The following is a 25,465-nucleotide window of genomic DNA, read 5'->3' on the forward strand; positions in this document are numbered from 1 at the left end:
AAATAGATAATGGATAGATAAATAAATAAATAGCTAATGGATAGATAGATAATCAATAGATAGAGTCCCTGTGAGGACACACTGCATTTCCCGCGAGCGGTAGTGTGTTCACATTACTAACCGTCAGAAATTACCTGTAATTACATCTGCAGTCTCGTTACGAGGCTGCATTGAGTATGTGTCAGTTGCGGCTGGATGCAAGCGTCGTGGGACCTCGGTGGATTACGCCGGAGCTGTGTGTTGGGAGGGGTTAATAAAGTGGTGAAAGAGGGGGCTTTTTTGTCTTTTATTTAAACTAAAGGATTTTTCGGTGTGTGAGTTTATTCACTTTACTTACAGGTTAATCATGTAAGCTGTCTCATAGACGCTGCCATGATTAAGCCTGGAGTTAAATGGCAGCGATCCGCTGAAACTTGTTTTTCATCAGTGTTTTTGATCAGATTTTCATCGGTGTGTCATGTTTATCATCCATGTTTCATCAGGAATTTTCTCATATGTTAAATATTGGCAATTTTGCAGAAATCTCAAGGCTATTTTTTTCTCTTTTACCTTAGGAATAAAAAGCTCTTCAACATACAAATAGCAGCAAATGTAGATTGAAAGAAGTAATTATAACGTTATAATTTTATAGAATTTTCCTTTTTACCAACCAGGATATAATGCATATATTATTGTAATTAATTTCAATTAATTTGGCCTTAATGCTAGTTTTCTATTGGCTGCCATTAAAACACCTGTACACAGAACGCTAGAGTCGACTTAACAAGTGATATTTACTGTTAAAAATCCTTTGATATTTCAGGATCAAGCCGACTAATAGTAATTATTTCTGCTTTGCCTTACAGACAACATAAGTGTATAGCAATTACTGCACCATTACTTTCTGCCCCAATGAGCTGGCACAGTAATTACTGAAAAAAAACAAGGGAAAATGTGCCTGTCCAAAATGGCAGTGCTATTCTTTCCGCCTGGCTAAAAATACAAATGATGAACAGAAACTGTAGTAATAATAATTACAATGTGTAATATAAGGGAAAAAGGCTCACATACTTTGAGCAAGCAGTCGTGGGAACAAGTAGCAAGAAGAGGATAGCCTCCATTAGTGAACTGGCAGCAACTGACCAGCTCCGTATGTTCATCGTAATCCCGGATCAGCGTCCCGGTTACCGCGTTCCAAATCTAAAGGGAAAGCGTTAACAATCAGATGTATATGGTGACAGCTTTAAAGGGAACCTGTCACCAGGTTTTCCCAGGATAAACTGAGACCACCGCTTTTACAATAATCTAGCAACCTGTTTATAAGCCCCAAACACCTGCTGCAGAACTTGAAAAATATCTTTTATAATACTCCAGGACAGTGTGGACCTGTCCAATGGGCGTTGCTGGTCTTGCACGGTCAACTTGTCTCTTCCCTGCAATCCAGTGCATACTGCCTTGTTTCATGTGGATGGTGTCCTATTTCATCCACACAACACCCCCAATCTTGCGCCTATGCAGGTGTACTTTGCTGTGCCCTGCTGAGGACAACGCAAAGTACTGTAATGCGTATGCGACGGGAGAGGACAGAAGAGCGCCAATGACCAGGAAATAAAACCAGCGCATGCGCATTACAGTAGTTTGCTCTTTCCTAAGCAGGAGAACAAAGTACACCTGTGCAGTGTCAAGACTGGGGGAGCTGTGTGGATGACGTAGGGTGAGCTACCACATGAGGCAGGTCAAGAGAACGGTGACTGCAGGGAGAGCGGAGGCACCGAACTGAGACCCACGACACCCATTGGACAGGACCGTGCCATATGAGAGGATTAGAAAAGGTATTATTTAGGTATGCAGATTAGTTTGGAGGCTTATAGGCAGGTTGACAGAGTGTTGCAAAAGAGGCGGTAAAGGTGGTGGCCTTAGTTCATATTGTAAAAAACCTGGTGACTAGTCCGCTTTTAGAGTAGTACAGTACATATAACACAGACCAAGGTAACAAAAGATTTACAGTTATTTGAAATACAGCATGCCAGAGCATAGGTTTTATGTAGGAGGGGATACATGCTGCTAGTAGACATGGAACACAATACGGTTTTGCTTCACAGTCTTTCACAAACTAGGATCACTGATAGCATTGGAAAACTGCATGGACCTATATAGTATTCAAAAGCAACTTTGCACAATGTGTGCAGATTAGGCAAGGCGAGAGCAGAGAGAGAAAAGAATGTGCAACAGAGTTACAGATCCAGAACGGTTCACTATTTAGCAATATATAGATTATCTTTAAGATTGCTTAGTTCAAGGGGTAGTCAAGGGAGATCAAAAGTTATTCTAAATGACCATGCCCTCAAACTATAAAGATGAAATCCATAGTGTTGTTCCCTACCTTCATAATCCAGTAATTCAATGTAATCCTGCAGCCGCTCCTTAGTGCTCCCCTTCCCTTCTGGGATGTTACATCATACATCAGAGTACATGGCCTGCTACCAGTACAGTAGCTGCCAGTCCACTGATAATATCTGCTTCCCTTCAATCCTAGATCATGGAAGAGGCCATGCCCCCACCAAACCCCCTAATATTGGACTGAATAGAAGCAGATATAAAGGGGCTACCAGCTACCTACTAGCATACGGGATCAAGTCATGCACCCTGATGTGTGATGTAATGTCCCAGAAGGGAGGGGGGCATTAAAGAGCAGCTCAAGCATTACACTAAATTGCAGGTACTGTGAGGATGGGAAACAACACTATGGATCTCATCTTAATAGTTTATGAAGGCATGGCCATTAGAATAACTATCTCCCCAGCGTACCCCTTTAACAATTGTAAAGTGGCTTCTAAGAGGAGGCATAGCTAAGAGGAATCTTAAGGTCCAGTCACACACAACGACTTACCAGCGAACCCGAAAACGATGCGACCTGATAGGGATCGCTAGTAAGTCGCTGGGAGGTCGCAGGTGAGATGTCACACAGTCAGACCTTACCAACGATGCAGGAACGATACAGGTCGCAGTAGCGACCTGTATAATGATCTCAGCAGTCACTGTGACCCTGTCACACAGTGTCAAACACAGCGATGTGTCCTGCCCAGCAGGACATCGCCTTTGAAGAAAATGGCCTGGACCATTCGGCAACGACTAGAGATCTCACAGCAGGGGCCTGATCGCTGGTAGATGTCACACATAACGGGATCGCTACTGCGTCACAGAAACCGTGACTCAGCAGCGATCTCGCTAGCGATCTCGTTATGTGTGACGGTACCTTTACGATACAGTCTAATCTGCACGCACAATGTAGATTGCACCATGTCCAATATACATGGTACCTGCAGATTGGACTGCATTTACTTGATGAGGTTCTCTTTAGTGTAATAGTGGCATTTTAAGACTCCTCTTAGCCGTGCCTTCTCTTATAGCCACGTTTCAAAACTGCTGTAAGGCATGTACTCTGTTTTGTTTTGTAGGAAAAGCTGAGCAAGACGGATATATGGTGTTGTCATAAAATATTCATTATAACCTGTGTTTCATCCATTTAAACCTCTGCTCTTTCTGGGATTTTTAGTGCAGTGAGCGGGCCTATCAGTGATTGACAGCTTTCTTTGTATTAGAATGCATAGAGAGATGGCTGTCAATCACTGATAAGATGGATCACTGGACCGAAGATCCCAGAAAAACCACAGGATTAAATGAATAAAACACAGTTCATACTGAATCTTGTCTCACTAAATGATATAACAGTTTTCTCAGCTCCCCTGCTCAATAACACGATGCCTGCTGATTAAATGACAGGTATCCTTCAAAGGTGTGCATCACAATTTTGCAAAAACATATTGATTTAAAAGCTAAAGACACCTTTTGACATGGAAAAAATGATTTTCATATAGGTTAATGGACACGTTTAGTCAATAAAATTTTGGGCTGCAAATGTCAATCCCTTTTCATTGTCAGACCCCCTGAAATGCAGTTTTTCAACCTTATACAATTTTTTTCTTTTGTAGCAGTGTTTCTCTGTGTAATACATGCACGATGTGAGTTCTGTGGGTATACTGTGGTCTTTGTTTGCTTTCATGTATCAGCAGAGCTTCAGAACTCAAATTATTTCCTCTACATGTGTTTTCTTCTTTGTTTCCAGCCGGTTTTCTCTGCCCTCCCTCACGTACTTTTTCCACTGCATGATTGTCCACAGCGCCTCCCTGCTGCTATCTCTACCAGTAAGAGAAGGGAGCAGAGAGTCGTCAGAAGCAGGCATTCTGCTGAATTAGTAATATTTAAGACAGTAAATATAAATCTGCCCCACAGTGCATTATTTATACGGAGGATACCCCCTAAGGCCTGTTTCACACGTCAGTGAAAAACACAGATGTTTTTCACTGATGTGCTAAAAATGCATATGTCCCTCTGTGTGCCGTGATTTCATGGCACATGTGTGTTCTCCATGTGCTATCCGTGATACGTGATAACACATGGAGATCAGGTATTAAAAACTCACCTGTCCCTGGTCCTGCTGTGTGTGGTGCTGAATCTCCAGCTCTCCTGTATCCGGCCGCCGCTGTCTCCCCTCTGCAGCTACTTCTGGGGTTAGCTGTGCAGTACATAACTGCATATATGCTGCCAATGTATGTAAAGCACTGTGGAATTAATAGTGCTATATAAATGAATAAAATTATTATTATTATTCATGAGAATAATTAGCCGGGCTGGAAGCAACAGGCAGCAGCAGCAGCCGGAGACCGCGTCGCTGGAGACAGGTGAGTTTAAAAAGCTTTTTATTTTAAATGCACATGTTTTTCTGGTACGTGTTCCAGGGATCACACCATAGTGTGGTCTGTGGGACATCAATGTTGCCAGAAAAAACGGACATGTCTCTGTGATGAAATTCCGGACACGCGTATACGCTGCACGAAGACACGGTCAGTGAAAAAAAAAATCACTGATGTGTGTGCAGACTCATTGATTATAATAGGTCTGCGTATGTCTGTGATTCTGGTACGTATAAAAACTGTCACATACATACCAGAATGACTAACCTGGGAAAGAGGACTAACAGAGTATGTTTTAGCAACAGAACAATAAAAATTAAGCAGGAAAAAAAAAATCTCATCTCCAAATATATGTCATCACTGGATAGTAAAAGTGCTGCGGTCCTGATGATATTGGAAGCTTGGTAAACTTACAATTATTTAATAAGTTCCTATGACCTGCAAACACACACTCAGCGCAAAGCATGAATCAAATTGTAGATCACATCACCAGTGCAGAAATACACTTCTGAACCAAACTAAAATGTATTCTGAATGGCAGCTGCTTAAAAAGACGATTTGCAGTAATGAAGGGAATTTTGTTTACTTACCGTAAATTCCTTTTCTTCTAGCTCCTATTGGGAGACCCAGACAATTGGGTGTATAGCTTCTGCCTCCGGAGGCCACACAAAGTATTACACTTTAAAAGTGTAACCCCTCCCCTCTGCCTATACACCCTCCCGTACATCACGGGCTGCTCAGTTTTGGTGCAAAAGCAGGAAGGAGGAAACTTATAAATTGGTCTAAGGTAAATTCAATCCGAAGGATGTTCGGAGAACTGAAAACCATGAACCAAAAGAACAATTCAACATGAACATGTGTACACAAAAGAACAAACAGCCCGAAGGGAATAGGGGCGGGTGCTGGGTCTCCCAATAGGAGCTAGAAGAAAAGGAATTTACGGTAAGTAAACAAAATTCCCTTCTTCTTTGTCGCTCCATTGGGAGAGCCAGACAATTGGGACGTCCAAAAGCAGTCCCTGGGTGGGTAAAAGAATACCTCGATAAAAAGAGCTGAAAACGACCCCCTCTTACAGGTGGGCAACCGCCGCCTGAAGGACTCGCCTACCTAGACTGGCGTCTGCCGAAGCATAGGTATGTACCTGATAGTGTTTCGTGTGTGCAGACTAGACCAGGTAGCTGCCTGACACACCTGCTGAGCCGTAGCCCGGTGCCGCAATGCCCAGGACGCACCCACGGCTCTGGTAGAATGGGCTTTCAGCCCCAAAGGAAGCGGAAGCCCAGAAGAACGGTAGGCTTCAATAATCGGTTCCTTGATCCACCGAGCCAAGGTTGACTTGGAAGCCTGCAAACCCTTACGCTGGCCAGCGACAAGGACAAAGAGCGCATCTGAACGGCGCAGGGGCGCCGTGCGAGACACGTAGAGCCGGAGAGCTCTCACCAGATCTAACGAGTGCAAATCCTTTTCACATTGGTGAACTGGATGAGGGCAAAATGAAGGTGAGGAGATATCCTGATTGAGATGAAAAGGGGATACCACCTTAGGGAGAAATTCCGGGACCGGACGCAGAACCACCTTATCCTGGTGAAAAACCAGGAAGGGGGCTTTGCATGACAGCGCTGCCAGCTCCGACACTCTACGGAGCGATGTAACTGCCACTAGAAATGCCACCTTCTGCGAAAGACGTGATAAAGAGACATCCCGCAGCGGCTCGAAAGGTGGTTTCTGAAGAGCCGTTAGCACCCTGTTAAGATCCCAGGGTTCCAGCGGACGCTTGTAAGGTGGGACTATGTGGCAAACTCCCTGCAGGAACGTGCGGACCTGCGGAAGCCTGGCTAGACGCTTTTGAAAAAAATACGGATAGCGCCGATACTTGTCCCTTGAGAGAGCCGAGAGACAAACCCTTGTCCATTCCGGATTGAAGGAATGAAAGAAAAGTGGGTAAGGCAAACGGCCATGGAGGAAAACCATTATCAGAGCACCAGGATAAGAAGATCCTCCAAGACCTGTGATAGATCTTGGCGGACGTTGGTTTCCTGGCCTGTCTCATAGTGGCAATGACATCTTGAGATAACCCTGAGGACGCTAGGAGCCAGGACTCAATGGCCACACAGTCAGGTTGAGGGCCGCAGAATTCAGATGGAAAAACGGCCCTTGAGACAGCAAGTCTGGGCGGTCTGGGAGCGCCCACGGTTGACCCAACGTGAGATGCCACAGATCCGGGTACCACGACCGCCTCGGCCAATCTGGGGCGACGAGAATGGCGCGAAGACAGTCGGACCTGATCTTGCGCAGCACTCTGGGCAGCATCGCCAGAGGAGGAAATACATAGGGCAGACGAAACTGCGACCAATCCTGAACTAATGCGTCCGCCGCCAGAGCTCTGTGATCTTGAGACCGGGCCATGAATGCCGGGACTTTGTTGTTGTGCCGTGACGCCATGAGATCGACGTCCGGCGTTCCCCAGCGGCGACAGATCTCTCGAAACACGTCTGGGTGAAGAGACCATTCCCCCGCGTCCATGCCCTGTCGGCTGAGAAAATCTGCTTCCCAGTTTTCTACGCCCGGGATGTGAACTGCGGAGATGGTGGAAGCTGTGGCTTTCACCCACTGCAGAATTCGTCGGACTTCCTGGAAGGCTTGACGACTGCGAGTGCCGCCTTGGTGGTTGATGTATGCGACGGCAGTGGCGTTGTCCGACTGGATCCGGATCTGCCTGCCCTCCAGCCACCGATGAAAGGCCAATAGGGCTAGATACACTGCCCTTATCTCCAGAATATTGATCTGAAGGGATGACTCTATCGGAGTCCAGGTTCCCTGAGCCCTGTGGTGGAGAAAAACCGCCCCCCACCCTGACAGGCTCGCGTCCGTCGTGACCACAGCCCAGGTGGGGGGTAGGAAGGATTTTCCCTGCGATAGAGAGTTGGGAAGGAGCCACCACTGAAGTGACCTCTTGGTTGCAAGGGAAAGAGAGACGTTCCTGTCGAGTGAAGTCGACCTCCTGTCCCATTTGCGGAGAATGTCCCACTGGAGTGGCCGCAGATGGAATTGCGCGAAGGGCACTGCCTCCATCGCTGCCACCATCTTCCCCAGGAAGTGCATGAGGCGCCTCAAGGGGTGTGACTGACCCCGAAGAAGAGATTGCACCCCTGCCTGCAGCGAAAGCTGTTTGTCCAGCGGTAGCATGACTACTGCTGACTGAGTATGAAACTCCATCCCGAGGTAAGTCAGTGATTGGGTCGGTGTCAACTTGGATTTTGGGAAGTTGATGATCCACCCGAACTGCTGGAGAGTCGCCAGAGCGACGGTAAGGCTGTTTTGACACGCCATCTGAGAGGGTGCCCTGACCAGAAGATCGTCTAAGTAGGGAATCACCGAGTGACCCTGAGAGTGTAGGACCGCTACAACAGATGCCATGAGCTTGGTGAACACCCGTGGGGCTGTCGCCAGGCCGAAAGGCAATGCCACGAACTGAAGGTGTTCGTCCCCGATAGCGAAACGCAAAAAGCGTTGATGTTCGGGTGCGATCGGCACATGGAGATAAGCATCCTTGATGTCGATCGATGCTAGGAAGTCTCCTTGTGACATCGAAGCGATGACAGAGCGGAGAGATTCCATCCGAAACCGTCTGGTGCTCACATGTCTGTTGAGCAGTTTGAGGTCCAGAACGGGACGGAACGAGCCGTCCTTCTTTGGCACCACAAACAAGTTGGAGTAAAAGCCGCGACCATGTTCCTGGAGGGGAACAGGGATCACAACTCCTTCTGTCTTCAGAGCGTTCACCGCCTGAAAAAGTGCATCGGCTCGCTCGGGGGGCGGAGATGTTCTGAAGAAACGAGTCGGGGGAGGAGAGCTGAACTCTATCCTGTAACCGTGAGACAGAATGTCTCTCACCCATCGGTCTTGAACATGTGGCCACCAGGCGTCGCCAAAGCGGGAGAGCCTGCCACCGACCGAGGATGCGGTTCGGGGATGCCGAGAGTCATGAGGAGGCCGCCTTGGAAGCAATGCCTCCTGCGGCCTTTTGGGGGCGTGACTTGGACCGCCACGCATAGGAGTTCCTCTGGCCTTTCTCCGGCCTGCTGGACGAAGAGGATTGGGGCTTGGCGGAGGGACGAAAGGACCGAAACCTCGATTGTATCTTCCGTTGCTGAGGTCTCTTTGGTTTGGACTGGGGTAAGGAGGAGTCCTTTCCCTTGGATTCCTTAATAATCTCATCCAATCGTTCACCAAACAAGCGGTCGCCAGCAAACGGCAAACCGGTTAAGAACCTCTTGGAAGCCGAGTCTGCCTTCCATTCGCGCAGCCACATGGCCCTGCGGACTGCCACAGAGTTAGCGGATGCCACCGCTGTACGGCTAGCAGAGTCTAAAACTGCGTTCATGGCGTAGGAAGAAAAAGCTGACGCCTGAGAAGTCAAAGACGCAACCTGCGGAGCAGAATTACGTGTGACCGCATTAATCTCAGCCAGACAAGCTGAGATAGCTTGTAGTGCCCACACGGCTGCAAAGGCCGGGGCAAAAGACGCGCCCGTGGCTTCATAGATGGACTTCACCAGGAGCTCTATCTGCCTGTCAGTGGCATCCTTTAGCGATGATCCATCTGCAACCGATACCACAGATCTAGCCGCCAATCTAGAGACTGGGGGATCCACCTTGGGACATTGAGCCCAACCCTTAACCACGTCAGAGGGGAAGGGGTAACGTGTGTCAGTAAGGCGCTTAGTAAAGCGCTTGTCCGGAACCGCTCTGGGCTTCTGGACAGCATCTCTGAAGTTAGAGTGATCGAAAAACGCACTCCGTGTACGTTTAGGGAACCGAAACTGGTGTTTCTCCTGCTGAGAAGTCGACTCCTCTACCGGTGGCGGCGGGGGAGACATATCTAACACCTGGTTGATGGACGAGATAAGGTCATTTACTATGGCGTCCCCTTCAGGTGTGTCAAGATTGAGAGCAACGTCAGTGTCAGAGCCCTGAGCTGTGACGTCCGCCTCGTCCTCCAGAGAGTCCTCACGCTGGGAACCCGAGCAGCGTGAAGAAGTCGGGGAAGATTCCCAGCGGGCCCGCTTAGCCGGTCTGGGACTGTGGTCCGGGCCGGAGTCCTCCACGTGAGACCTAGGGCCCCCCTGGGAACGTGCTGCGGCGCGGACAGAGAGGGGCCTGGAGGTGAAGATCCAACAGGGCCCGGGGCTTGTGTAAGGACCGGTCTGGACTGCAAAGCTTCAAGCAGCTTGGCAGACCATTTGTCCATAGACTGAGCCATGGATTGTGAGAGTGACTCAGAGAGTTTTTCAGCAAAAACTGCAAACTCTGTCCCTGCCGCCTGGACAGGGGGAGCAAGGGGTTCTACCTGAGCCGAGGGGCCCACTAGTGACCGAGGCTCGGGTTGAGGAAGCAAAACAGGGGTTGAGCATTGCTCACAGTGAGGGTAGGTGGAACCCGCAGGTAACTTAGCCGCACAAGAGGTACAGGTCGCAAAATAACCCTGTGCCTTGGCACCCTTGCTCCTTGTGGACGACATGCTGTTGTCTCCTAGGAGAGTGATCACTGAGGGTATATGGGAAGGGTATACAGCCCGACCGAACAGAAATATATAAATATATATATAGTATCTATTCCGGCACCCTAAGGGGACCAGCACCGGGTGACCGGTGTGGCTTACCGCCGTGGGCGGCGTTAGAAAAAGTGCGGGAATCTGGAGTCCCCACAGTGATCAGTGAGGGGGGAGGAAACATACAGGATGCTCCGGCCCTCACAGCCGACGTCAGGCCGGCCGTCCCGCCCTTACCCCTGATAGACAGGCCCGGGGGCGGGAGTTTTGCTACTAGGCCGCAATTGAAGCCGGGGACTAAATTTAAGACCGCGGCCGACAAACAGGCGCGGTCGGCGCGGAAGTCCGCCGGCCGTCACAAATAAGCAGCTGCTGCAGCGTCCGGGATGAAGGCGCTCCATGCACATCCCCCATGGGGATACAGAGTACCTTAGTGATGCAGGGCCCGGTCCCTGAGGATAAATAAACTCCTGTCCGACAGATTCCCACAGGGGCTGCGGAGGGAGCACGGTCCCAGTGGATGGATGACCGCTCAGGATCCTACTTCTCCCAGAGCCGCTAAGGGATGGTGAAGGAGACGGCATGAGGCTCCGGCCTTTGTACCCGCAATGGGTACCTCAACCTTAACAGCACCGCCGACTTAGTGGGGTGAGAAGGGAACATGCCGGGGGCCCCGTGGGGGCCCACTTTTCTTCCAACCGATATAACTAATCTGAGAATTCATGAGTGGATGTGTGCCTCCTTCCACACAAAGCATAAAACTGAGGAGCCCGTGATGCACGGGAGGGTGCATAGGCAGAGGGGAGGGGTTACACTTTTAAAGTGTAATACTTTGTGTGGCCTCCGGAGGCAGAAGCTATACACCCAATTGTCTGGGTCTCCCAATGGAGCGACAAAGAAAAAAACAATTTGCAGATTAATATTCATTTTGTAAATGAAAACTTTTGAAATGAAACCTATTTTAACCTCATAATCATAACTATAAATCAATAACTAGTTATTGATTTAGTGATCTTCCACCCACATACAATTTTTATTAGCCTGTATTATTAAATGATCATTAATCGAGTTATTACATTGGTATTGGTAGATATTCTCCTCGAATGAGCACTAGTCAATGTAAATCTACCATTATATGAAGAATTGTAGCACGTGTTCCTAAATGCCAATGTATAATACAATCATTAACAACCTACAGTGGAGTAGGGTCAAGGTCGCCACTGTAGGAAGCTTGCGGTGGCAGGGGTAAGGTGACCACATGTGTCTGCTATTAAGGAAAATGAATATTCACTGCGCCCCATGCCCATAAACCTACCCACCTCTCGGCACTGAGGTCAGTGATCGTAAATGAATGAAAATTTTTGTCGAGAGATGGGCGGGATTATGGGAATGGGGAGCAGTGAAAATTCATTTTGGATTAGCCGCCAGCTGAGGTCTGTGTATGACTGGGGACGCACGGCACTGGCATATTGAGCTGTTCGTCATGTACATGGAAAGTCAGTTGCTGGCATCAGAAGAGGACGCTGCATATCGAGGAGCGGAGGCAAGGCAAGCACCAGAATGCCACACACACACACACACACACACACACACACACACACACACCAGGATGGGCCACACGCACACACACACACCAGGATGGGCCACACACACACACACACACACACACACACACACACACACACACACACACACACACACACACCAGGATGGGCCACACGCACACGCACACACACACACACCAGGATGGGCCACACACACACACACACACACACACACACACCAGGATGAGACACACACACACACACCAGGATGAGCCACACACACAAACACACACACACACACACCAGGATGGGCCACACACACAAACACACACACACACACCAGGATGGGCCACACACACACACACACACACACACCAGGATGGGACACACTACATACACAAGGATGGGCCACACACACATACACCAGAATGGGCCACACACACATACACCAGGATGGGCCACACACACATACACCAGGATGGGCCACACACACATACACCAGGATGGGCCACACACACACACACACACACAGACACACACACACACACACACACCAGGATGGGCGACATATATACCAATATGAACAACATATACACCAGGATCGGGGGAAATATAACCAGGATGGGCCCAGGATGAGAGCCATATACACCAGGATGGGGAACATACATGCCAGGATGGGCCACATATATACCAGGAAGAGGCCCAGGACGGGAGACATTAGAACAGAATTGAGGGACATTACCCACATAACAGTGTCAGCCACAAACTATTAGGACCTGTCTGCTTCCAGCCCTGCAGTGAACTGGTATTTTAAAGAGATTGTTCAATACTTAAAATTACCTTTGTAAATCTCTATTGTCAACCCATCAACACTTATAATATGCTTTATTTTAACCCTAGAACGCATACCTGGGGCCTCGCAGGCCTGCTAGGTCACTTGTTTTCTATGGTAGATTTCTATGGTTGCGCGTTCTAGGGTTAAGATACCCTGCGCTTTTCCCTATACAGTCATCCCTATAACTGCTCCAGGTTGTACGACAGATGAGTGCATAGCAGGCAAACTTCTTTTGTCACCATCAGACTGTAGTTTGTTTCTCTATAGCAGGATGTCATGAAGAGGTGGAGTTAAAAGTAGTGTGAGTGACACAGGCACAGCCACAGATGATCATTTGTCTCATGGCAGTAACAGAATCCGTGGGGTGGAGTTGCTGTCACTCGCCCTTAAAACAAAATTTCATCAGAGGACAGTGTTGCCGTCACTCACATTGCTTCTGTCACGGAACCCTCAAGACATTCTGTTTCAGAGAAACAAGCTGTGGGCTGGCGGCGATAGAAAAAGTGCCATGGCACTGCACTCACTTTTCGTACGTCAATCACCACAGTTGATTATGGATGTCTTTAGGGCGCGTCGATGAAAGAAACTATGGTAAGTGAATGCAGCGCCACCCATTAATGAGACCATGCTTCTTTGTAGAGCCAAACTCTTCATTGCGTCCCCTCAAACAAAACGTTGCGGGAAAAACGAAACACATATATAGGAAATATAGGAAATAGCAGGATAGGTAGAGTGGTAGGGAAAATTAAAATAAAGATGGTCTTACCTTCACTTTTCTATCAGCTGAACAGGTTGCTACATATCGGTCATCAGAAGAGAAAGCACAGCACAAAACTTCATCATCATGAGCGGCTATATTAAGCAGATTTTCCCCTGTTTCACTTTTAAAGATCTAGTAAAAAAAAAACAACCCTGAAATTTGGTTTATCATACCTTCTAGATTACTGTATGTAACTTTAAAAATGTTTTCATGTTTTTAGAGGTGGCAGAAATTTAAAAGGGAATGGGTCACCAGGTTTTTGCTGAGAGCAGCAGAAACAGAATACAGAAAATGACTCCATGTAATAGTTTTAGTAATATAATGCATAATGATGGACACCAAGAAAGGAGGCAAGCAGTTAGCTTAAATGTTTGGTTACCTGTAAAGTTTTATCAGCTCCGCAGGAGGCAATCCTCTGTCCATCTCGAGAAAAGCAGGCATGGTATACTGCCTCTTTGTGGGGACGCACCGCTAAGCTTGCCATGTTCTTCATGCTTTGTTTGTTTCTGAAAATCAATTATCAATAGATCAGCTACCAAAGAGCCAAGACAAAATAATTATGGGGCACAAAGAGGCAGGGGGCCTGGCAATGGACTAATTGGTGTGACTGTCAGAAGTGGCTACTAGGAAAGCTTACTGTGTATCGGCACCGTTCCATCCAAGCGAACGCTGCAGCCCAGCAGTGGTTGGTGATAGGTTGCAGCGCTCTCACTTCCCTCAAACGAAACTCTGGTGTCCGATGAAAAGCGTGAGTAAAGGAGCACGTCATTGGCCACTAATGGGCTGCAGCATTTACGTGACACATTGATGTGACACAAGGGCAGGGAGACCTGGTGCCAACATCGCTGGAATGGTATTGGAGGTAAGGATAAAGATGTTTTTTTTTTACAAGGACTACACCACTACAACATCTAAGAAGGGGAGGTCTTAGTAGTGGACAACCCCTTTAAGTCAGAAAAACAGAGCTCCCTTACCTATATTTAAGTAGGTCACAGTCTAATCTTTAGGTGATCATTAAATTAGATTCCAGCTATTAAAGGGAACCTGTCAGGTGCATTATGCACCCAGAACCACGAGCAGTTCTGGGTGTATATTGCTAATCCCTGCCTAAGGGTACTGTCTCACTAAACGACGTACCAGCGATTTCGACCAAGATATGATCCTGTCAGGATCGCTGGTGCGTCGCTACATGGTCGCTGGTGAGCTGTCAATCAGGCAGATCTCATCAGCGACCAGTGACCAGCGACTCGTGGAAACGATGCTGCGCTTGGTAACCAAGGTAAATATCGGGTAACTAAGCAAAATGCTTTGCTTGGTTACCCAATATTTACCCTGGTTACCAGCGCACACCGCTTAGCGCTGGCTCCCTGCACTTGTAGCCAGGGTACACATCGGGTTAATAAGCAAAGTGTTTCGCTTAGTTACCCGATGTGTACTCTGGCTACGTGTGCAGGGAGCAGGGAGCCAGCACAGGCAGCCTGTGAGCGGCGTACACTAGTAACCAAGGTAAATATCGGGTAACCAAGCAAAGCGCTTCGCTTGGTTACCCGATGTGTACCTTGGTTACCAGCATCCGCAGCTTCCAGACACCGGCTCCCTGCATATTCAGATCGTTGCTCTCTCGCTGTCAAACACAGCGATGTGTGCGTCACAGCGGGAGAGCAACGAGCAAAAAATGAACCAGCACTGTGTGTAACGATCAACGATTTCACAGCAAGGGCCAGGTCGCTGCTTAGTGTCACACACAGCGAGATCGCTGATGAGGTCACTGCTACGTCACAAAAGAAGGGAATTTTGTTACTTACCGTAAATTCCTTTTCTTCTAGCTCCTATTGGGAGACCCAGACGATTGGTGTATAGCACTGCCTCCGGAGGCCACACAAAGCAATTACACTAAAAAGTGTAAGGCCCCTCCCCTTCTGGCTATACACCCCCAGTGGGATCACTGGCTCACCAGTTTTAGTGCAAAAGCAAGAAGGAGGAAAGCCAATAACTGGTTTAAACAAATTCACTCCGAAGTAACGTCGGAGAACTGAAAACCGTTCAACATGAACAACATGTGTACCCGAAAAACAACCAAAAGTCCCGAAGGACAACAGGGCGGGTGCTGGGTCTCCCAATAGGAGCTAGAAGAAAAGGAATTTACGGTAAGTAACAAAATTCCCTTCTTCTTCGGCGCTCCATTGGGAGACCCAGACGATTGGGACGTCCAAAAGCTGTCCCTGGGTGGGTAAAGAAATACCTCATGTTAGAGCTGCGAAGACAGCCCTCCCCTACGGGGAGGCAACTGCCGCCTGCAGGACTCTTCTACCTAGGCTGGCGTCCGCCGAAGCATAGGTATGCACCTGATAATGTTTGGTGAAAGTGTGCAGACTCGACCAGGTAGCTGCCTGGCACACCTGTTGAGCCGTAGCCTGGTGTCGCAATGCCCAGGACGCACCCACGGCTCTGGTAGAATGGGCCTTCAGCCCTGATGGAACCGGAAGCCCAGCAGAACGGTAGGCTTCAAGAATTGGTTCTTTGATCCATCGAGCCAGGGTGGCCTTAGAAGCCTGCGACCCTTTGCGCTTACCAGCGACAAGGACAAAGAGTGCATCCGAACGGCGCAGGGGCGCCGTGCGGGAAATGTAGATTCTGAGTGCTCTCACCAGATCTAACAAATGTAAATCCTTCTCATACCGATGAACTGCATGAGGACAAAACGAAGGCAAAGAGATATCCTGATTAAGATGAAAAGAGGATACCACCTTCGGGAGAAACTCCTGAATGGGGCGCAGCACTACCTTGTCCTGGTGGAAGACCAGGAAGGGAGCCTTGGAAGACAGCGCTGCTAGCTCAGACACTCTCCGAAGAGATGTGATCGCTACCAGAAAAGCCACGTTCTGTGATAGTCTAGAAAGTGAAACCTCCCTCAGAGGCTCGAAGGGCGGCTTCTGGAGGGCAACTAGTACCCTGTTCAGATCCCATGGATCTAACGGCCGCTTGTACGGGGGAACGATATGGCAAACCCCCTGTAGGAACGTGCGCACCTTAGAAAGTCGTGCTAGACGCTTCTGAAAAAAGACGGATAGCGCCGAGACTTGTCCTTTAAGGGAGCCGAGCGACAAACCTTTTTCTAACCCAGATTGCAGGAAAGAAAGAAAGGTAGGCAATGCAAATGGCCAGGGAGACACTCCCTGAGCAGAGCACCAGGATAAGAATATCCTCCACGTTCTGTGGTAGATCTTAGCAGACGTGGGCTTCCTAGCCTGTCTCATGGTGGCAACGACCCCTTGGGGTAAGCCTGAAGACGCTAGGATCCAGGACTCAATGGCCACACAGTCAGGTTCAGGGCCGCAGAATTCCGATGGAAAAAAGGCCCTTGGGACAGTAAGTCTGGTCGGTCTGGTAGTGCCCACGGTTGGCCGACCGTGAGATGCCACAGATCCGGATACCACGCCCTCCTCGGCCAGTCTGGAGCGACGAGTATGACGCGGCTGCAGTCGGATCTGATCTTGCGTAGCACTCTGGGCAAGAGTGCCAGAGGTGGAAACACATAAGGGAGCCGGAACTGCGACCAATCTTGCACTAGGGCGTCTGCTGCTAGAGCTCTTTGATCGCGAGACCGTGCCATGAAGGTTGGGACCTTGTTGTTGTGCCGGGACGCCATTAGGTCGACGTCCGGCCTTCCCCATCGGCGACAGATTTCCTGAAACACGTCCGGGTGAAGGGACCATTCCCCTGCGTCCATGCCCTGGCGACTGAGGAAGTCTGCTTCCCAGTTTTCTACGCCGGGGATGTGAACCGCGGATATGGTGGAGGCCGTGGCTTCCACCCACATCATAATCCGCCGGACTTCCTGGAAGGCTTGCCGACTGCGTGTCCCCCCTTGGTGATTGATGTATGCCACCGCTGTGGAGTTGTCCGATTGAATTCGGATCTGCTTCCCTTCCAGCCACTGTTGGAAGGCTAGTAGGGCAAGATACACTGCTCTGATTTCCAGAACATTGATCTGAAGGGTGGACTCCTGCTGAGTCCACGTACCCTGAGCCCTGTGGTGGAGAAACACTGCTCCCCACCCTGACAGACTCGCGTCTGTCGTGACCACCGCCCAGGACGGTGGTAGGAAGGATCTTCCCTGTGATAATGAGGTGGAAAGGAGCCACCACTGCAGAGAGTCCTTGGCCGTCTGGGAAAGGGAGACTTTCCTGTCCAGGGATGTTGACTTCCCGTCCCATTGGCGGAGAATGTCCCATTGAAGTGGACGCAGATGAAACTGCGCAAACGGAACCGCCTCTATTACCGCCACCATCTTCCCGAGGAAGTGCATGAGGCGTCTTAAGGAGTGCGACTGACTTTGAAGGAGAGCCTGCACCCCAGTCTGTAGAGACCGCTGCTTGTCCAGCGGAAGCTTCACTATCGCTGAGAGAGTATGAAACTCCATGCCAAGATACGTTAGTGATTGGGTCGGTGACAGATTTGACTTTGGGAAGTTGATGATCCACCCGAACGCCTGGAGAGTCTCCAGTGCAACATTCAGGCTGAGTTGGCATGCCTCTTGAGAGGGTGCCTTGACCAGTAGATCGTCCAAGTAAGGGATCACAGAGTGTCCGTGAGAGTGCAAGACTGCTACCACTGCCGCCATGATCTTGGTGAACACCCGAGGGGCTGTCGCCAGACCAAATGGCAGAGCTACGAACTGGAGATGGTCGTCTCCTATCACGAAGCGTAGAAAGCGTTGGTGCTCTGTAGCAATCGGCACGTGGAGATAAGCATCTTTGATGTCTATTGATGCTAGGAAATCTCCTTGAGACATTGAGGCAATGACTGAGCGGAGGGATTCCATCCGGAACCGCCTGGCGTTCACATGCTTGTTGAGCAGTTTTAGGTCCAGAACAGGACGGAAGGAGCCGTCCTTTTTTGGAACCACAAAGAGATTGGAGTAAAATCCTCGCCCCCGTTCCTGAGGGGGGACAGGGATCACGACTCCTTCTGCTCTTAGAGAGTCCACCGCCTGCAGCAGGGCATCTGCTCGGTTGGGGTGTGGGGAGGTTCTGAAGAACCGAAGTGGAGGCCGAGAACTGAACTCGATTCTGTACCCGCGAGACAAAATGTCTGTTACCCACCGGTCTTTGACCTGTGACAGCCAAATGTCGCAAAAGCGGGAGAGCCTGCCACCGACCGAGGATGCGGAGGGAGGAGGCCGAAAGTCATGAGGTAGCCGCTTTGGAAGCGGTTCCTCCATTTGCTTTCCTGGGGCGTGAGTGAGCCCGCCAGGAATCTGAGCTCCCTTGTTCTTTCTGAGTCCTTTTGGACGAGGAGAATTGGGCCTTGCCCGAGCCTCGAAAGGACCGAAACCTCGACTGCCACTTTTTCTGTTGAGGTTTACTTGCTCTGGGCTGTGGTAAGGAAGAGTCCTTACCCTTGGACTGTTTTATGATTTCAGCCAATGGCTCACCAAACAGTCTGTCTCTAGATAATGGCAAGCTGGTTAAGCATTTTTTGGAACCAGCATCTGCTTTCCAGTCCTTTAACCACAAGGCTCTGCGCAAAACCACAGAATTGGCGGACGCCATAGCGGTACGGCTCGTAGATTCTAGGACAGCATTGATAGCATAGGTCGCAAACGCAGACATTTGCGAAGTTAGGGACGCCACCTGCGGTACTGCCGGATGTATGATAGCATCCACCTGTGCTAAACCAGCTGAAATAGCTTGGAGTGCCCACACGGCCGCGAATGCTGGAGCAAACGACGCGCCGATAGCTTCATAGACAGATTTCAACCAAAGGTCCATCTGTCTGTCGTTGGCATCTTTAAGTGAAGCGCCATCCTCTACTGCGACTATGGATCTAGCCGCAAGCTTGGAAATTGGGGGATCCACCTTTGGACACTGGGTCCAGCGTTTGGCCACCTCAGAGGGAAAAGGATAACGGGTATCCTTAGAACGTTTAGAGAAACGCTTGTCTGGATGAGCGTCGTGTTTCTGGATCGATTCTCTGAAGTCAGAGTGGTCCAAAAAAGCACTTAATTTACGCTTGGGATACAGGAAATGGAACTTCTCCTGCTGTGCAGCTGCCTCCTCTGCAGAAGGGGCTGGGGGAGAAATATCCAAAAGTCTATTAATTGCCGATATAAGGTCATTAACCATGGCGTCACCATCAGGGGCATCCAGATTGAGAGGGGCCCCAGGATTAGAATCCTGATCACCGTCCTCAGTCTCATCACAGAGAGACTCTTCTCGCTGAGACCCTGAGCAGTGTGATGACGTCGAGGGTCTTTCCGAGCGAGCTCGCTTAGGCTGCCTGGGACTGTCATCTGAGTCAGAGACTTCAGCCTGTGATGCTTGAGACCCTCTTGAAGTACGGATTAGTTCCAACTGAGGGGGACCGGAGAGCATAGACACAGCAGTGTCCATGGTCTGAGTAACTGGCCTGGACTGCAAGGTCTCCAGGATTTTTGTCATAGTCACAGACATTTTATCAGCAAAAACTGCAAAGTCTGTCCCCGTCACCGGGGCAGGGTTCACAGGCGTCTCTGCCTGGGCTACCACCACCATAGACTCTGGCTGACGAAGTGCCACTGGGACTGAACATTGCACACAATGAGAGTCATTGGAGCCTGCCGGTAGATCAGCCCCACATGCAGTACAAACAGTGTACACAGCCTGTGCCTTGGCACCCTTGCGTTTTGCGGATGACATGTTGCTGCCTCCTCAGAGCAGTACAGGGTGTACAGCCAAGAAGCGACCTTACAGTGCAACTATATATATATATGGTACCAAGAAAAAAGTACACTAATATAACACTGAGGCACTAGAGGGGCCAGCACTACTGTGCAGCTTACCGCCCGCTTAGGAGCGGGTGTGTGGTCGCCGAAATCCCTTTAGTCTGGGTCTCCCAGAGCCTGCTGCCTTTCCCCAGCCAGACTGCATGTGTAATGGCTGCCGGCGTCCTTGTGGAGAGGGGGGCGGGCCCTGGGCGTATACAGACGAAGAGCGGGAAGCCTGCTTCCCCCTGTGCCTAGTGAGAGGGCTGGAGCATGTAAATAAAGCTCCAGCCCTCGGCGCTGCCAATTGAGCAGCGTCTCTCCCCTACCCTGATTGACAGGGTGGGGGCGGGAACGAAGCGGCACTAGGCCGCAGAAGCCGGGGGCTAAAGTTAGAAGCGCCGCCGCCGTAAAAGCGCGGTCGGCGCAAAGTCCCCGGCGCACCACAAGTCGCAGCTGCGCCGCCGCTCCAGGAGCGGTCGGCGCAGTAGTTCCCAACATGTAACGTCACTCAGCAAAGCTGCAGTGACCTAACCCCAGCGCACAGCGCTACTGTCCCCGGCGCACTATAACGCTCAGCAAGCCTTGAGAGTGTCCGTGCCTGCCGGGGACACCGAGTACCTGAATGATGCAGGGCCTTGTCCCTGACTGTACTCATGCTCCAAATCCAGCAGGTTCTCTGGGTCTGTGGATGGAGCCCGGCCTCAGGGCTTGGGGGCCGGCAAGATCCCACTTCCACAGAGCCCTCCAGGGGATGTGGAAGGAAAACAGCATGTGGGCTCCAGCCTCTGTACCAGCAATAGGTACCTCAACCTTACAAGCACCACCGCGGGTGAGAAGGGAGCATGCTGGGGGCCCCATATGGGCCCTCTTTTCTTCCATCCGATATAGCCAGCAGCTACTGCTGACTACAAACAGTGGAGCTATGCGTGGATGTCTGACCTCCTTCGCACAAAGCAGAAAACTGGTGAGCCAGTGATCCCACTGGGGGTGTATAGCCAGAAGGGGAGGGGCCTTACACTTTTTAGTGTAATTGCTTTGTGTGGCCTCCGGAGGCAGTGCTATACACCAATCGTCTGGGTCTCCCAATGGAGCGCCGAAGAAACAGTGACTCAGCAGTGATCTCGCTACCGATCTCGCTACCGATCTCGCTATGTGAGAAGTACCCCTAACCGTCCCTGTATAGCTAGCATAAAGAGCTGTTTAGAAAAGTATTTCTAAAGATCTTTTATCTTATGCTAATGAGTGCAGGAACTAGTCACAAGGGCGTTATTTCCCCTCACTAGTCTGCCCTCTTAGCATATTAGCATGCCCAAGTCAGTTGTCACCGCCTCAGACGCCGGGCAGTGCGCATGGATCAGAAGTCCCCGACACTTCCAGTCATGTGTACTTGACCTCTCTGAAGCCGGGATGAGTATATCCGGCTTTATACTGTGCATGACCGATAGTGAAGTGACTTCTGATTATACAAACTCCCCGGCGTCTGAAGCGATGACAATGGATACAGGTATGTGCGTCACCCCCAATGACACTGGGCAATGGGCATTAAATAGCATGTTAGCACGCCCCTGTGGGTGTGCTAACATGCTAAGAGGGCAGACTAGTCGAGGAAGTAACGCCTTTGCAACTAGTCCCTGAGCTCATTAGCATATCATTAAGGATCTTTAGAAATAGGTTCCTAAAGATCTCTTTATGTATGCTAGTATATGCTATGACAGTTAGGCAGGGATTAGAAATATGCAGGGATTAGAAATATGTACCCAAAACTGCTCGTGGTTCTGGGCCCATATTGGACCTGACAGGTTCCCTTTAAGACCCAGCAATGATCTAACTGGATCTCAGAACTAAAGGCCCCGTCACACGCAACGACGTATCTAACGATATATCGCCGGAGTCACAGATTCCGTGACGCACATTCGGCATCGTTAGCGACGTCGTTGTGTGTGACACCAATGAGCGACCGTTTACAATGGAAAGTACTCACAAAATCGTCCATCGTTGACACGTCGTTCATTTTCAAAAAAAACGTTGATTGTTGAGGTCGCAGGTTTTTCGTCATTCCCGAGGCAGCACACATGGTTACGTTTGACACCGCGGGAACGACGAACTACAGCTTACCTGCGGCCGCCGGCAACGAGGAAGGAAGGAGGTGGGCGGGATGTTACGGCCGCTCATCTTCGCCCCTCCGCTTCTATTGGGCGGCCGCTTAGTGACGCCGCACGAACCGCCCCCTTAGAAAGGAGGCGGTTTGCCGACCACAGCGACATCGCTAGGCGGGTAAGTCCATGTGACGGCTCCAAACGATATTCTGCGCTACGGGCAGCGATTTGCCGCACAAACGACGGGGGCGGGTACGCTCGCTAGCGATATCATTGCGTGTGACGGGGCCTTAAGAATGGATATTATGGCGACTTGGATCCTGTGTTCACGTCAGTTTGTTACTTACATCCAGTTAACATACAGTGCTCCTCTATGAAGCTCTTCTTTGGCATGCTGAATAGCGTGTTTATATACTGCAGATTCATTTGGCTGAGAGAGTCCCAACTGGACCAGGTTTATACGAGAATTCTGCCCTAGGAGATGACCGTTTACAGACAAAAACTCTTGAAAATCCTCACGTGCTTTGCTGTCCTATAGAATGATAAAAACAAAAAGGACTAATTTCATAAACCACAGCATGAAAATTTTAGAGCCAATTACAATCAGTCCAGTTATATTACGTTTTTGCAGCACGGTAGGTTATCTAATTGCTAGTTGTATTGAAAAATAGCAGTAAAAGAAATGGCTCAAGAATCACCTGTTTATCGAGTATGCTCCGGTAATGCACAAATTCGTGAATGAGGTGTGCAGGCCCAAATAATCTCGTCTTTGACTTTAACCAATCAAATGAAAACAGCAGGGAGCAAAGTTCCTGTATAATATTAATAAAACATGGTAATTATCATAAATGGAAGACTTTACACTAAACACAATTTTAATTAATTGTTAGAAACCAGACAATTTTATGAATAGTAAGGTAGATTTAAATGATTTAAAAGGGGTTGTCCACTACTTAGGACAACCCCTTCTCAATCCATAAGTTTCCTTACAGTAAAATAATAACACTTATAGTCTCCGATGCCAGTCTTGTTGCAGCAGTGCCAGCACTGGCTCTAACCAGGATCGCATTACAGTGTTATGTCACATGATCCCTGCGGCCAATCAGTGGTGCTGGTTTCACTCCCCCCCTCCTTAGTAAATAATTGATGTTTGAGAAAGTGAGAAAGCAGCTGTAGCTCTCACCTCTTCCAGATGTCTGATTTGTCCGAAGAACGAGAGAGTGAAGCTAGTGCTGACTGGCCGTCACCATAAGTGATTATAATTGTCCAAGTAGTCAACAAGTCCTTTAATTTAGTAATTTAATGAATATGGCCATTGATTAACCTAAAGTCAGCACTCACTGAAATAGTGTGTGTGTGTGTGTGCGTGCGTGCGTGCGTGCGTGCTGTCTACTCCGGTTTCCAGGGACAGTCCTATCCTCTATTCTGGACTGCTTGACACCATTCTGCTTACCCATTTCACACAATCTCCGTTGCGTGGACTGGTAGATGCTTTGCCAATTAAGTGTCATGGGGTTAGACGGTATCACAAGGGATGGGGGAGCTTAAACTGTCCCACAGACTAGGGGAACCCAAGTTGACGCTGATCCCAGAGGTCCAGCTGAAGGTTACTATGTTTGGGCAGCCTTTTTTGCCCTAGCTCCTGAGCAACCCTGGTCTAGTGGCCACCCTCTCTTCACCCAGGAGAGGGCCTAAACAGGAGTGGTTAATCCCACACAAAACACAGAAGGGGGAGAAACCAAAACTCAAACACAGCAATCATTCACAGAGGTATAGACAATACGTGATCAGGAGGAAACTAAAGGAAGGGATGAAATAATCAGACAACAAGAGTATTTCCACAATACACCAAATAGCACACAAGTTCACTAGCAACTGGATAACAAAGCACAAGGCTCCACCATTTTAAAAAGGGACGGAGGTGACTGTGATAGATCTCCTGCAACATGTGACTCAAACAGCAATCCACAGGCTAGCGGAAATTAACTCCTGCAAGCCAGATTACTAACAAGAGCACAGCGGGTCGACGTCCGAGGCCTGTCTGTGCAACTCAAAAGCAGCATTGTTTGGAGTTTTCGACTCTGCTGTGTGAACAGTGTCATATGTAGGCTTAACACTCGGTCAGGATGGAGCCAGACACCATGTGACAGTAAAGGTCCAGTCACACTAAACAACTTACCAGCGATCCCAACAACGATAGGGATCGCTGGTAAGTTGCTAGGAGGTTGCTGGTGAGATGTCACACTGCGACGCTCCAGCGATCCCACCAGCAACCTGACCTGGCAGGGATTGCTGGAGCGTCGCTACACGAGTTGCTGGTGAGCTCACCAGCAACCAGTGACCAGACCCAGCGCCGCGTGGAAGATGCTGCGCTTGGTAACTAAGGTAAATATCGGTTAACCAACCCGATATTTACCTTGGTTACCAGCGCACGGAGCTACACGTGCAGAGAGCAGGGAGCAGCGCACACTGAGCGCTGGCTCCCTGCTCTCCTAATTACAGCACACATCGGGTTAATTACCCGATGTGTGCTGCAGCTACATGTGCACAGAGCAGGGAGCAGCGCACACTGCTTAGCGCTGGCTCCTTGCTCTCCTAGTTACAGCACACATCGGGTTAATTACCCGATGTGTGCTGCAGCTAAATGTGCACAGAGCAGGGAGCATCGCACAATGCTTAGTGCTGGCTCCCTGCTCTCCTAGCTACAGCACACATCGGGTTAATTAACCCGATGTGTCCTGCAGCTACATGTGCACAGAGCAGGAGCCGGCACTGACAGTGAGAGCGGCGGAGGCTGGTAACAAAGGTAAATATCGGGTAACCAAGGACAGGGCTTCTTGGTTACCCGATGTTTACATTGGTTACCAGCCTCCGCAGAAGCCGGCTCCTGCTGCCTGCACATTTAGTTGTTGCTGTCTCGCTGTCACACACAGTGATGTGTGCTTCACAGCGGGACAGCAACAACTAAAAAATGGCCCAGGACATTCAGCAACAACCAACGACCTCACAGCAGGGGCCAGGTTGTTGCTAGATGTCACACACAGCAACATCGCTAGCAACGTCACAAAAGTTGTTCGTTAGCAGCGATGTTGCTAGCGATGTTGCTTAGTGTGACGGGGCCTTAAGCCAATGAGACTCACATCGAGGCTGTCATAGACTTACATTAAGAAACTGAATAAAAAATTGAACAAGGGAGCAC

General features: G+C 49.6%; 1 protein-coding gene across 1 annotated transcript in view; it reads right to left on the minus strand.

Annotated features, from left to right (window-relative positions):
* The window catches only part of APAF1 (apoptotic peptidase activating factor 1), a 166,241-nt gene that overhangs the window by 85,676 nt on the left and 55,100 nt on the right, over positions 1 to 25,465 (minus strand). The window contains exons 11-15 of the mRNA XM_075344681.1: positions 22,965 to 23,078; positions 22,614 to 22,798; positions 13,802 to 13,928; positions 13,429 to 13,554; positions 1,051 to 1,179 (exon numbers count right to left, since the gene is read on the minus strand). Of these exons, the coding sequence (XP_075200796.1) occupies positions 1,051 to 1,179; positions 13,429 to 13,554; positions 13,802 to 13,928; positions 22,614 to 22,798; positions 22,965 to 23,078 (681 nt within the window). The remainder of the gene's footprint in view (positions 1 to 1,050; positions 1,180 to 13,428; positions 13,555 to 13,801; positions 13,929 to 22,613; positions 22,799 to 22,964; positions 23,079 to 25,465) is intronic.

This window comes from Anomaloglossus baeobatrachus, chromosome 4, assembly GCF_048569485.1.
Source record: "Anomaloglossus baeobatrachus isolate aAnoBae1 chromosome 4, aAnoBae1.hap1, whole genome shotgun sequence".
Lineage (NCBI taxonomy): Eukaryota > Metazoa > Chordata > Amphibia > Anura > Aromobatidae > Anomaloglossus > Anomaloglossus baeobatrachus.